Below are 12,318 nucleotides of genomic sequence, written 5' to 3'. Positions count from 1 at the left end.
TAAGTAATTTTTTTTCTTTAATGAAAACAGTCTTCAACCAGAGAGCTTAGAGTTGAGGGAGCATGAGGTGACTGGCAAGTAGCTGGTTAAGTTTTTTTTTGTCAGGTCAGGGACAAGTCTTAAATTTATTCCTGGTAAGTTTAGATGGTTGTCTAACAAATAGAGATCTGGCAGGGTACCTCAATCTCATTGAATGCACATCCTGTGCCATGTGGGAACTCTAGGATGTCTCCCGTGTTCTGGACAAGCACAGTTGCAGGAAATGTAGTCAGCTGGAGGATTTTGATACTTGAGCAACTGCTGGAGTCACTGCAGTAGCTCTCAGCCTCTGAGATGCATGTCAACAGCATATTTCTGGAGATGATCATCAATGTTCTCTCCAAGTTTCTTTTGTTGTGCATGGGCCTAATAATTTGAATGCATGGTGGCTTTACATTTTTTGAGCAGCCAACCATGCACAGTATCTTAAAGGGGACAGTTTCTGAGAGGTCTGCATGGTACCTTCATGACTGCTGCATGACCGTGCATGCACACAACTGGGAGGTAACACCAGTGGTCAATTAGGGATGAGCAATTTTGGGATGACCGCATCAGTGGTCACCCCACAGCTTGAGATGTGTAGGTAGTGAGGGAATGGGTGAACACCAGACAGACAAGGAGGACCATAGAGGTGGTGCAGGAATCCCCTGGTTTCATTTTGTTCTCTGACCGGTATTCAGTTCTGAATACTGGTGAGGGCGATAGCTCAGAAAATGCTGGAGATACTCAACGGGACAGGCAGCATTTGTTGAGAGCAAAACAGGGCTTATGTTTCAGGTGATGACCCTTCATCAGAACATTGGTGGTTCCCCCAGGAGTACAGCCATGTTTATGCCAGCATGGGTGGCTCAGCTGTGAGGAAGGAGGAAGGTCAGGAAGCCAATTGTGACAGGGGATTCAATAGATAGGGGAACTAATAAGCATTTCTGCGTCTCTTAGGTGCCAGGATCAAGAATGTCACTGAGTGGCTGCAGACGAGCACTCTGAGGGGCGGAGGGTAAACAGCCAGAGCACATGGTCCATGTCAGCACCAATGGCATAGATAGAAAGAGGGATGAGATCCCACAGGTGGATTTTAGGGATCTAGGAAAGAAAATAAAAAGCAGGACCTCAAAGGTTGTCATCTCTGGATTGTGCCCAGTGCCACATGCTATTGAGTATAGAAATAGGAAGATAGTGCAGATGAAGGCATGGATAGAGAGATAGTGCAGGAGGAAGATTCCTAAGCATTGGGACTGGTTCTTATTTTATTCTTTCATGGGATGTGAGCATCACTGGCAACAGCAGCATTTATTGCTCATCCCTAAATTGTCCTTGAGAAGGTGGTAATGAGCTGCTTTCTTGGACCACTGCAGTCCACGTGGTGTAGCTACATCCACAATGCTGTTAGGGAGAAGGATGGGACTTGTACAAATTGAACAGGTTGAACCTCAGCGAGGCTGTTGCAGAGGATTGAAACTAGCTTGGCAGAGGAGTAAGTGAAGACTCAGAAGGAAGTGAAGCAAAGCCAGAAATGGAAGACAGAAAATTAGTAAGTGAGTATGGAAGGCAGAGAAAATATAGGCTAGAAAAAAGACAGCAAAGGAATAATTTGGTGATTTGTGGTATATACTTCAATGGAAGAAATCTAGTGGCAGATAGGCTGCAGGTACAAACAGACACTTGGAAACATGATATCATAGCTATTACTGAAAACTGGCTTAAAGGACAGGAATGGCAGCTCAACATTCTTGGTTGCAGGAGTTTCAGATAGGCTAGAGAGGGGATAGAAAAGGAGGGAGGGTTTGCAATATTGGTTAAACAAGCAATTACAGATGTTGAGGACGGATAATAAGCAAGAAGGGTGATAAAATGAGGCCATTTGAGTTGAATTAGGGAACAAAAAAGAAAGGGCGATCACTCTGCCGGGAGTATACTATCAACCCTCAAACAGTCAGAGGGAGATAGAAGAGCAAATATGTGGACAAATTGCTAAGAAGAGCAGAAACAGTAGGACAGTAAGAGTAGGGATTTCAACTACTCCAACATTAACTGGGATAGAATCAGTGTGAAAGGTACAGAGGGCGCAGCATTCTTATTATGCATTCAGGAGAACCTTTTCAGCCGTTAAGTAGCAACGCTAACAAGAAGAAAGCTAATTCTGGATTTAGTTTTTGGAAATGAAGCTGAGCAGGTGGGAGGAGTATCAGTCGGAGGGCATTTTGGTGGTAGAGGTCATAGATCAGTTAGATATAGCATAGATATAAATGTCTTAGGTGACGGAACCGAATGCGATATTTCCAAGTTTGCTGATGACACAAAACTGGGCGGGGTTGTGAGTTGTGAGGAGGTTGCAAGGAGGCTTCAGGGCGATTTAGACATGTTGTGTGTGTGGGGCAAACACATGGCAGATGCAGTATAACGTGGATAAATGTGAAGTTACATGCTGCGGTATGAGGAACCGAAAGGCAGAGTATTATTTAAATGGGCCAGAGTTTTCACGTCGGCGAGCGGGGGCGGGCCCGGCACACCAACACGTAAAATGACGCGTGGTAATGTCGGGCGTGCGTCCCAACGTCATCGCGCATCATTCAGATCTTTCGTTCAGCGGGCGCTCGTCAGAGGCGGCTGCGTGCCCGCCAAACTGTCAAAAGCCTGTTAAGGCCATTAAAAGAACAATTACAGTAATTATCCACACTGCCCGTCCAACCTACGGGCAGGTGAAGAGCCCAAGCGGCCTTCGCGTTTTTCAGGAAACCTCATCCATGGGTGGGATGAGGTTTCCTGAAGGTTTAATAAAACCTATAAAAAATTTTCAACCAATTCATAAACATGTCCCAGCTCATGTGACACTGTCACATGAGGGGACGTGTCTGAATGATTTTTATCTTTCATTATTTAAAAATTTCAACATGAACTTAATCTGCCTCAGGGATATTTTTGTGCTCTTTCACGGGCATGCGCAAAAGCTAAGTGCTCAGCACTGCCGGCCGTGCGTCACACTGGGCGGACCTTAATCAGCCCGCCACATAAAATGGCGGCGTGAAGCTGATCACGGGCAGCGATCGGCTCCGTGCCAGCCCCCAACCAGCCCGCCTGACAGGAAGAAATGGATTGAGTAATTAAAGGCCAGTCACCTAACCCCGTGGTGATAGATTGGGAAATGTGGATTTACAAAGGGATCTGGGTGTCCTTGTACACCAGTCAATGGAAGTAAACAGGCAGGTGCAGCAAGCAATTAGGAAGGCAAATGGTATGCTGGCCTTCATTGCAAGAGGATTTGAGTTCAGAAGTAGGGATGTCTTACTGCAGTTATACACAGCCTTGGTGAGACCACACCTGAAGTATTGTGTGCAGTTTTGGTCAACCTACCTAAGAAAGAATATACTTGCCATAGAGGGAGTGTAGTGAAGGCTCACTAGGCTGATACCAGGGATGGCAGGATTGTTGAATGAGGAGAGACTGGTTCGACTGGGCCTGTACTCACTGGAGTTTAGAAGGATGAGAGGGGATCTGATTGAAACATATAAAATTCTAACAGGGCTAGACAGACTGGATGCAGGGAGGAATGTTTCCCCTGGTTGGGGAGACTAGATCCAGTGGCCACATTCTCATTATTGAGGGCAGGCCATTTAGGACTGAGATAAGGAAAAATTTCTTCACACAGAGGGTGGTCAACCTATGGAATTCTCTACCACAGAAGGCTGTGGGGGCCAGGTCACTGAGTATATTCAAGAAAGAAATTGATAATTTTTTGGATATTAGGGGCATCAAGGGGTATGGAGAGAAAGCAGGAATTTGGCATGGAGATAGAGGACCATCCATGATCATATTGAACAGCAGAGCGGGCTCGAAGGGCCGAATGCCCTACTCCTGCTCCTAGTTCCTATGTTTATATTTCTATATGCAAAAGAACAAAGATAAACCAAGAGTAATTGTTTAAAATAAATGCATATAGATATAATATATATATAGATAGTTAGATATATAATAATTTTACACGTTTTAAATATACACTTTTTAAATATAAATAAATATTTAAATATGCAGTTCTGTAGAAGAGTTATATTGGATTCGAAATGTTAACTCTGTTTCTCTCTCCACAGATGCTGTCAGATTTGCTGAGTTTTTCCAGTACTTTTTGTTTTTATTTCAGATCTCCAGCATCCGCAGTATTTTGCTTTTATTTAAGTAAATGTTTCAAATTAGGGAAAGACCAATTTTACTAAGCTGAGATGTAATTTGCCAAAAGTGGACTGGAAACAGCTACTTGAAGATAAATCAGTTTCAGAGCAGTGGGAGCTGGTATTCAAGGGAGAGAGGGTTCAGAAACAACATGTGCTCACAAAGAAACGGGGGTGGGGGGGGACACTCACTAATTTCCCTCCCAACCCCTACCTGACTGTCAAAGTGCAGGCAAAGTAGAATGTATGAGGAAAGGAAAGCTTATGTCAGATACTCAGAGCTCAATACCACACAAAACCTAGAGTATAGAAAGTGCAGGGGTGAAATTTAAAAGGAAATTAGGAAAGCAAAAAAGGCCATGAAAAATACTGGCGAGTAAAATCAAGGAAAACCCAAAGATGTTTGATAAATACATAAGCAGCCAGAGGATAACTAAGGAAAGAGTAGAGCCAGTAAGAGACCAAGAAGGTAACATATGTGGCAGCAGAAGACATGGGCATCTTTCATAATGAACACTTTGCATCTGTCTTCACAAAAGAGGGGTCTGATGTAGACATTGTAGCCAAGGAGGAGGAATGTTAAAGATCAGATGATATAAACATTCTGAGAGGAAATATTAAGGGGTTTTGTTTCTTTGAAAGTGGATAAATTGTGAAGCCCAGATGAAATATATCCCAGACTTCTGAGGGAAACAAGGGAGGAAATAGCAGAGGCACTGACCACCATCATTTTCTTATCCCCTCAGCTTACACGCGAGGACTAACAGACAGCTGTTGTGAAAAAGGGAGGAAGAAATGGACTGAGTAATTAAAGGTCAGTCACCTAACCTCGGAGGTGAGCAAACTGTTGGAAACATTTCTAAGAGACCGTATAAATCATCACTCAGAAAGCCACGGATTAACCAAGGGTTGTCTGTATGGATTTGTTAAGGGAAGATCATGTTTGGCTAACTTTATTGAACATTTTGAAGAGGTAACAAGGAAGATCAACAAGGGTCATGTGTTTGATGTAGTCTGCATCAATTTAAGCAAGACTTTTGACAATCACAGAATCACAGAAATTTTAGCACAGAAAGAGGGCACTTAGCCGGTAAGGTCCCACATGGTGGACTGGTCAGAAAAGTAAGAGCCTGTGGGGTACCAGGGCAAGTGGTAAGTTGGATCCAAAATTGGTTCAGCGGCCAGAAACGAAGGTCAATGGTCATGACTGGAAGGCTGTTTCCACTGGAGTTTTTTGGGATGCAGTACTAGATGTCTTGCTTTTCATGGTATATATCAATGTTTTAGACTTAAATATAGTGGGCATGATGAAGAAGTTTGCAGATGATGCAAAAATTGGTCATGTGGTTGATAGTGAGGAAGAAAGCTGTAGACTGCAGGAAGATATCAATGGACTGGTCAGGTGAACAGAAAAATGGCAAATGGAATTCAATCTTGAGGAGTGTGAGGTAATACACTTGGGGAGGATAAACAAATTAAGGGAATACACAATAAATGGTAGGATACTGAGAGGTATAGAGAAACAGAGGGACCTTGGAGTGTATGTCCACAGACCCCTGAAGAAAGCTGGCCAGGTAGATAAGATGTTTAAGAAGACATACCAGAAGCTTGCTTTTACTAGTCAAGGGACAGAATGTAAGAGCAGAGAGGTTGTGGTAGAACTGTATAAAACATTAGTTAGACCACAGCCATAATAGTGTGTAGAGTTCTGGTCACCATGTTATAATAAATGTATGATCATGCTGGAGAGGGTGCTGAGGAGATTTACAAAGCTGTTGCCAGGAACAGAGAATTTTAGCTATGAGGAAAGATTGGATGGATTGGGGTGTTTTTTTTTGGAACAGGGGAGCACAGATTTAAAGTAATTGACAGAGGGATTAAAGAAGAGTTGAGGAGAATTTTTTTCACTTGGAGGGTGATGGAGTTCTGGAACTCACTGCTCAAGAGGGTAGTAGAGGCAGAAACCCACATTGCACTTAAAATTTATTTGAATGTGCACTTGAAGTGCCACAATCTATACAGCTTCCGAGGCTGGAAAATGGGATTAATCTGTACAACTCTCTTCCAGTAAGCACAGAACAACAGGCCAAATGGACTCTTTCTGTGCTATAAGTTTTTGATGCTAACAGTGTAGTTATCTTGCCTCAACTTAGCTTGAACTCATGCACCCTTGGCCCAAAGCTTGAATAAATATTGAACATCATAGTGTATCGATTCCCTTTTAAGACCTTCCAGCCCCTTTTCCAATGTGAACACCCCTCATGGATGCGATGTCTCTCCTGAAGGCACAGGTGCCTTGTTTAGTTGTCCTTCTTCACACTCCCTCCAAAGACAGATCAAAACAGTCAAACTGTATTCCAATTGGTGCTATTTATTATTTAAGTTAAATTTAGTTGGAGCATGAGCATTAAACAGGTTGCATGGGAGTGAATATGAAGTGAAAGAAAGCAAGACTTGCATTTATATAGCACCTCTCACTACCTAAGGACATCTCAAAGAGTTTTGGACCCAATGAAGTACTTTTGAAATGTAGTCACTGTTGTAATGTAGGTAATGTGGCAATCTATTTATACACAGCAAAGGTCCCACAAACAGCAATAACCAGATAACCTGTTTAATTGATAACAGTTCAGAGATAAGCATCGCTGAGACACCACAGAGAATTTGCCTGTTCTTCAAATGGTGCATAGGATCATTTACATGTGCCTGAGTGGGCAGATATGGCCTCAAGTTTAATATCTCATCCAAAAGATGGTACTTCTGACAATGCACTGTGCTGCACTGAACTGTCAGGCTAAACGTTGTGCCCACGCCTCTGGAGTGGGACTTTAATTCAAAGTAATTTAATTTAAGTTAAAAATATTTTGATTCATCGCTATTCCATACAAGGGGAATGAATGGAAAATGGTCCATTGGAACTCCCTGCTTCATTTACAATTAAACAGTCCTCGGCTACACCATTGGTTAAAGTCTCCAGCACATTGTTGGATGATGGGGATGCTCGGACGCAATGCAGTTGGAGATTATGAGGATAGTCATGGCGTGGCTATTTTTTTGCAGATGGTACATCAGTTGACAGGCCAAAACGCTCCCCTGTACCAGAGTGAAATATTTCACAGAGATTCTGCACAGACCTCCAGAGAATCAGCAGAAGTAGCCATTTTCAGCTGGTCTCCTGCTGGAGTTATGACAGAGCCCGATGGAATCCACTGTTTTAAGGGCTCCACCCACCAACCTGAAATAAGACAGTGAAAAGAAAAATAAATCTAGCCCTCTGCATCCGAGTGCAGTGGGCACCACGGGGAACAGTGTCAGATACTGATGAAAACATTGTGATTTAGTTTTGCTGCTTACTTTGGCATCTTTTTATTTGAATCAACCACACGTATGTTTGATATAGTAGTGGTGCCCTTAAAGGAACATCTTTGTCAATCCTCTATCTGCCTCCTTTAAGACACTGCTTAAAACTTAACCCTTTGACCAAGCTTTGATTTAGATAAAGCTCCTGTCAAGTGCAGAGAGAGAAAAGGGGAAGGGACAGAGAGAAAGGGAGAGCAAGTGGAAGAGAATGCAGTGTAAAGGGGAGGGAGAGAGAGACAGAAATAGGGAGAAAGAGAGAGAGAGAAAAGGGGGGAGAGAGGGAGAGAAAAGGGGAGAGAGAGAGAGAAACAAAAGGGGAGAGAGAGGGAGAAAAGGGGAGAGGGAGAGAGAGAGAAAAGAGGAAAGAAAGAGAGGGAGAAAAGAGGAAAGAGAGAGATAGAGAAAAGAGGAAAGAGAGAGAGAGAGAAAAGAGGAAAGAGAGAGAAAGAGAAAAGAGGAAAGAGAGAGAGAGAACAGAGGAAAGAGAGAGAGAGAGAAAAGAGGAAAGGGGAGAGAGGGAGAGAAAAGAGGAGGGAGTGAAAAGGGGTGAGAGAAATGGGGAGAGAGAGAAAAAAGGGGAGAGAGAGAAAAAAGGAGAGAGAAAAAAGGGGGAGAGAGAAAAAAGGGGAGAGAGAAAGAGAAAAGGGGAAAGAGAGAGTGAGGGAAAAGGGGAGAGAGAGAACGAGAGAAAAAAGGGGAGAGAGAGAAAGAGAAAAGGGGAGAGAACGAGAGAAAAGGGGAGAGAGAACAGGGAGAAGAGAGAGAGAGAAAAGGGGAGAAAGAAAGAGGAAAAAGGAGAGAGAAAAGGGGGAGAGGAAGGGTGAGATGAATAATTAAATAAAGAAGAATGGGGAGCGAGTCAATGATAGGAAAGGGAGAGGATGGACCGGCCCCAAGGTGCAGGTATGAGAATCGGAAGTTTTGGATGGGTAAGCGGAGAGGATTGCCGCTTTGTGTGCAGTCTGGCCCGGGGCTGGTATCACACGGTATCCCGGTGAGGATGGTCAGGAATGAATTTTTAAACACAAACAGGAACACAGCTCAGTCCAGGAGCCAGGGCACAGTGAAGGTGACCGCGGCATAAAGCCCCTTGGACAGTCCTGTCTCTGATACCCGGGAGAATATCCAGCTAGACCCAGAGTGAAGAGGGGGCTGTGTGGATGGATGGATGGATGGAGGGAGGGAGGCTTCTCCCTATCAATCCATTGGTGACCGGGTCCCGGGTACATCTCCATCCCCAACAGGGACAAGCTGCAGCCGCTGGGGCTCCTGAATGGGGACAGGGCGAGCAGCCTGACAGTGATACTCACTGCATCCCCCCCCCCCTCAAACCCGGAACCCAAACCCCAGCTTCATTTATCAAACTCATTCCGATAAACCCGAACTACATCTTGCAGTGATTTAACAAAGCAAGTTAAGCCTGGAATAAATCCGAAATGCTGTCTAATTAACTTCACAGAATTTCCTTCCACCTCTCTCCCTGAGAGAGAGGGAGAGCAGCAGCTTTACCCTTTCTGTGTAAAGACTGGAGAACAGTTCTACAATTAAATCCCAACTCGGCAACTGGTAAACCCTCACTTTGTGGACGAAGCTCTGCACAAAGGCTCAGGCTGCCGGAAGACAAGCACATTCACAGACTGCCTCATACTCACAGGTCTTTGGCTGGTAATTTCTTCCCTTCAATGATCCGCAGGAACAGGGAGCTGCGCTTTGCCATATCGAGTTACGACCAAACTCCAGGAGGCTTGGACCAAAAAGTTAGTGGCGAGCCAGTGCCCAGGCTGCCAGTGCTCTGAGTGCTGTGTGTGTGTGTGTGTGTGTGCCCGGGGAGAGACTCTGTTGCCGGCTAATGGACAGCTCCCTCTGTAAATGTCTGTATCTCTCTCACACTCACAGCCCCGGTTAGCCTCATCAGACCGAACCCTCACTGAGACTCACCATGTGCAGCCCAAAACCCTGCTGCTTTCATCTAGGCTTGGGCGGCGCCACTGGGTAGGTGAAGGAACTGTGATTGGTCACAAAACATCCCTGGGAATTAAAACAGGAACAATAGACGCCTTTTAAATAATAACTTTTATGTAAATAATGGAGAGCAGCCCAGACTTCAGCGGCCAAGTGGTTTATGAGGTTTTTTTTTTAACATCCTAGGCTCTTCCTGTTTTGCTTTTTTTTTATCAAAAGGGACTTTGGAACTAATAAATTAATTTGTATCAAGTAAAAAGTGCAGCAATAAATGACAGCCCCTCAGTACTGTGAAAATGATATGTTTGGCTCCTTAATGAGAATACTTGCCATTGATAATATGTATTAATAAAGATACACGTTGTGAACCGTTGGAATTCTCTACCCCAGGGGGTGTGGGTGTTCAGTCCATGGGTATACTGAAAAATGAGATTGATGAATTTTTGTGCACTGAGGTGAATCGAGAGATTTAGGGATTGAGGGGAGGTGGGGGGTTAAAGTGGAAAAAGTTTAAAAACCAGGCGTCTTATTGAATGACAGAGCAGGCTCCAAGGGCTGGGTGGCCTTTGGCTCCAAATTCATATGTTTTTATCCATCAGACGCCTTGGACTGGATTTTTAATCCTGGATCATTTCCAGGTCCTGACACCCACGCCACATCAGCATCAGTGACACAACATGACTTTTTAAGGCACTTTGGCCCAGAAACAGCTACGGGGCCCAATTAGTGACACCAGGAGCAGCTTGGGGGCAGGACCTTGTGATGGAGGCGATTGTAAAAGGCAAATGGCTGGGCTTGCTGTTGCCTGGGGGAATGGTGTAGCAGGGTCAGGTTCAGAGGGCTAGTGCTGGCCTGGACAGGAGTGCCCAGGCAGTCCTATGTTTTCTTGCTGCCTCCCTTGAGGCATTGACGGGCACTGTCTCCGAGAGGTGTGCTCTTTTCTCAGTCTGGGAGAAGAACTCCTCCAAGCCAGGTCAAAAGGGCATGAATGGAGGTGGCCACATAGGCCAGCCGCCAGGGGGTCATTCGAAGGATGTGGGTGCAAAAAGCGCTTGAATGATTCACTAAGGCCTGGGAAGGTGAGTGGCAAATGACACTGGGAGTCAGGCCTCTAACTCTTTAGACTGCAGCATGTATATCAGCTGAGCAGACTGAGTGCCCATGGTTCTCCATTACATTGTCAAGTACTGCAAAAGTCAGTGACCCTCACATATGGGGCTCAATTGGGACAAGCACAACATCTCATGTCAATGTCATGCTGGACTGGGTGAGGGAGGGCAGGCTGCTCATTAATCCTGTAAGAGATGAGAATGCATAATTCCAGTGAGGTACCTTGGACTGGTAGTGGTGTGCCACTGCTCCACATACAGAGCCCTATGGAGGGGGCAGCACTGGAGATGGTGAAGGTGCCATCACATCAGCTCATGGACAATGGCGAGACAGGAGGTTGTGATAGCTCCAATCTTCTGGCGAAGGGCATGCAGGTCACTCCTGTGCACTGTGTGCTGTGGCTATACAACCTCTGTCCCCGATGGGGGTTGGCTGTCCTGAGACACCTGCTGATTTGCCCAGGTTCTCACCACCGCCTCCTTGTGTTTCCCGCGGGGCCCAGTTGCACAGGGGGAACAAGAAGCAGTAGCCCAGTCATCACCGGCTTTCTCGGCAGGAAGAGATGTTCCTGAGGCAGCATCTTCCTCTACACCTCCCACCAGCACTGACATCTCAAAGAGCTGTATTTTACAGGGCACCATGGTCTGCAGCCCCCCCACCCCCAACCCCCTTCCCCAGCTAAAAGGTGGAAGGAGAACTTGCCCAGATAGAGAATGGCTGCCCTGCAGCTGATTGGACAGGGAATCCTGGCTCTGAGGCCAACAGAGCTCCAGTATCGGCAGTTCCACTGGGAACTTGCTGCACATTGTGACATGGGCAGCAGAGTTTGGGATGGCCTGAAGTTTACAGAGTATGCGGGAGACCAGCCAGGAGGGCGTTGGAATAGTCAGATCTCGAGGTAACGAAGGCATGGATGAGGGTTTCAGCAGCAGTTGAGCCCACTTAAGGGACTGGTTGATGTTTGACTGTGCACTGAAATGAGATGCATCACTGGAACCCTCAAGTCAATGCCATACCCTGGCTACCCATGCTGGCACACATCACCCACCCACCTGCTGCAATCTGCTGCAACATGGTGACCCTCCATGAAGCTCAGCAAATCTAGGAAAACAAACGCTTCGCCATCCACCAGGACCTCACCAACGTCCCTCACCTCCGTCAGCCCTTTTGGACCCATGCACACAACATCAGGCAATGTGATTTCAACCTGAAGGAGCTTGGAAAAATGAATGGTCCTCACAAGAAGTCATTGTGAAAGGCCCGACACAGAAGATCCCTGGTTTCAGCCTCTCATGAAGCTCATGGGCATCACTAAATCGCATCTGTACAAACCATGGCATTTGCAGATACCTGATGCACAAATGGAAAATTAAAAACTCTCCTATGTGCGACTGTGGTCATCCAGAACAGACCATGGAATATATAATGATTCAGTGCCCTACTCCTAAATATGAAGGAGGTATTACAGTGATACCACGATTTCTGATGTAATATCCTGGCTTGACCACCTTGGTGTAAAATTATAGTTGTTGCTCTATGCCTAGCCATACAAATGAAGAAGGGCCTCATTCTGTATTGCTGGGATTTAAAAGATGGCAGGATGAGGCCCTTAAGTGGGCTCATATGCTGTTGAAACCCTCATCCATGCCTTAGTTACCTCCAGACTTGACCATTCCAATGCACC

General features: G+C 45.5%; 1 protein-coding gene across 1 annotated transcript in view; it reads right to left on the bottom strand.

Moving 5' to 3' along the window:
• Positions 1-9,520, bottom strand: part of rasa4 (RAS p21 protein activator 4) — a 243,581-nt gene extending 234,061 nt beyond the window's left edge. Inside the window, exon 1 of the mRNA XM_078548425.1 lies at positions 9,215-9,520. Coding sequence (XP_078404551.1) covers positions 9,215-9,279 — 65 coding nt within the window. The 5' untranslated portion in view covers positions 9,280-9,520. The remainder of the gene's footprint in view (positions 1-9,214) is intronic.
• Between the last annotated feature and the right edge of the window lie 2,798 nt (positions 9,521-12,318).

This window comes from Cetorhinus maximus, chromosome 9, assembly GCF_964194155.1.
Source record: "Cetorhinus maximus chromosome 9, sCetMax3.hap1.1, whole genome shotgun sequence".
NCBI classification, from domain to species: Eukaryota; Metazoa; Chordata; class Chondrichthyes; order Lamniformes; family Cetorhinidae; genus Cetorhinus; species Cetorhinus maximus.
This window is presented reverse-complemented; position numbering and strand designations above follow the sequence as displayed.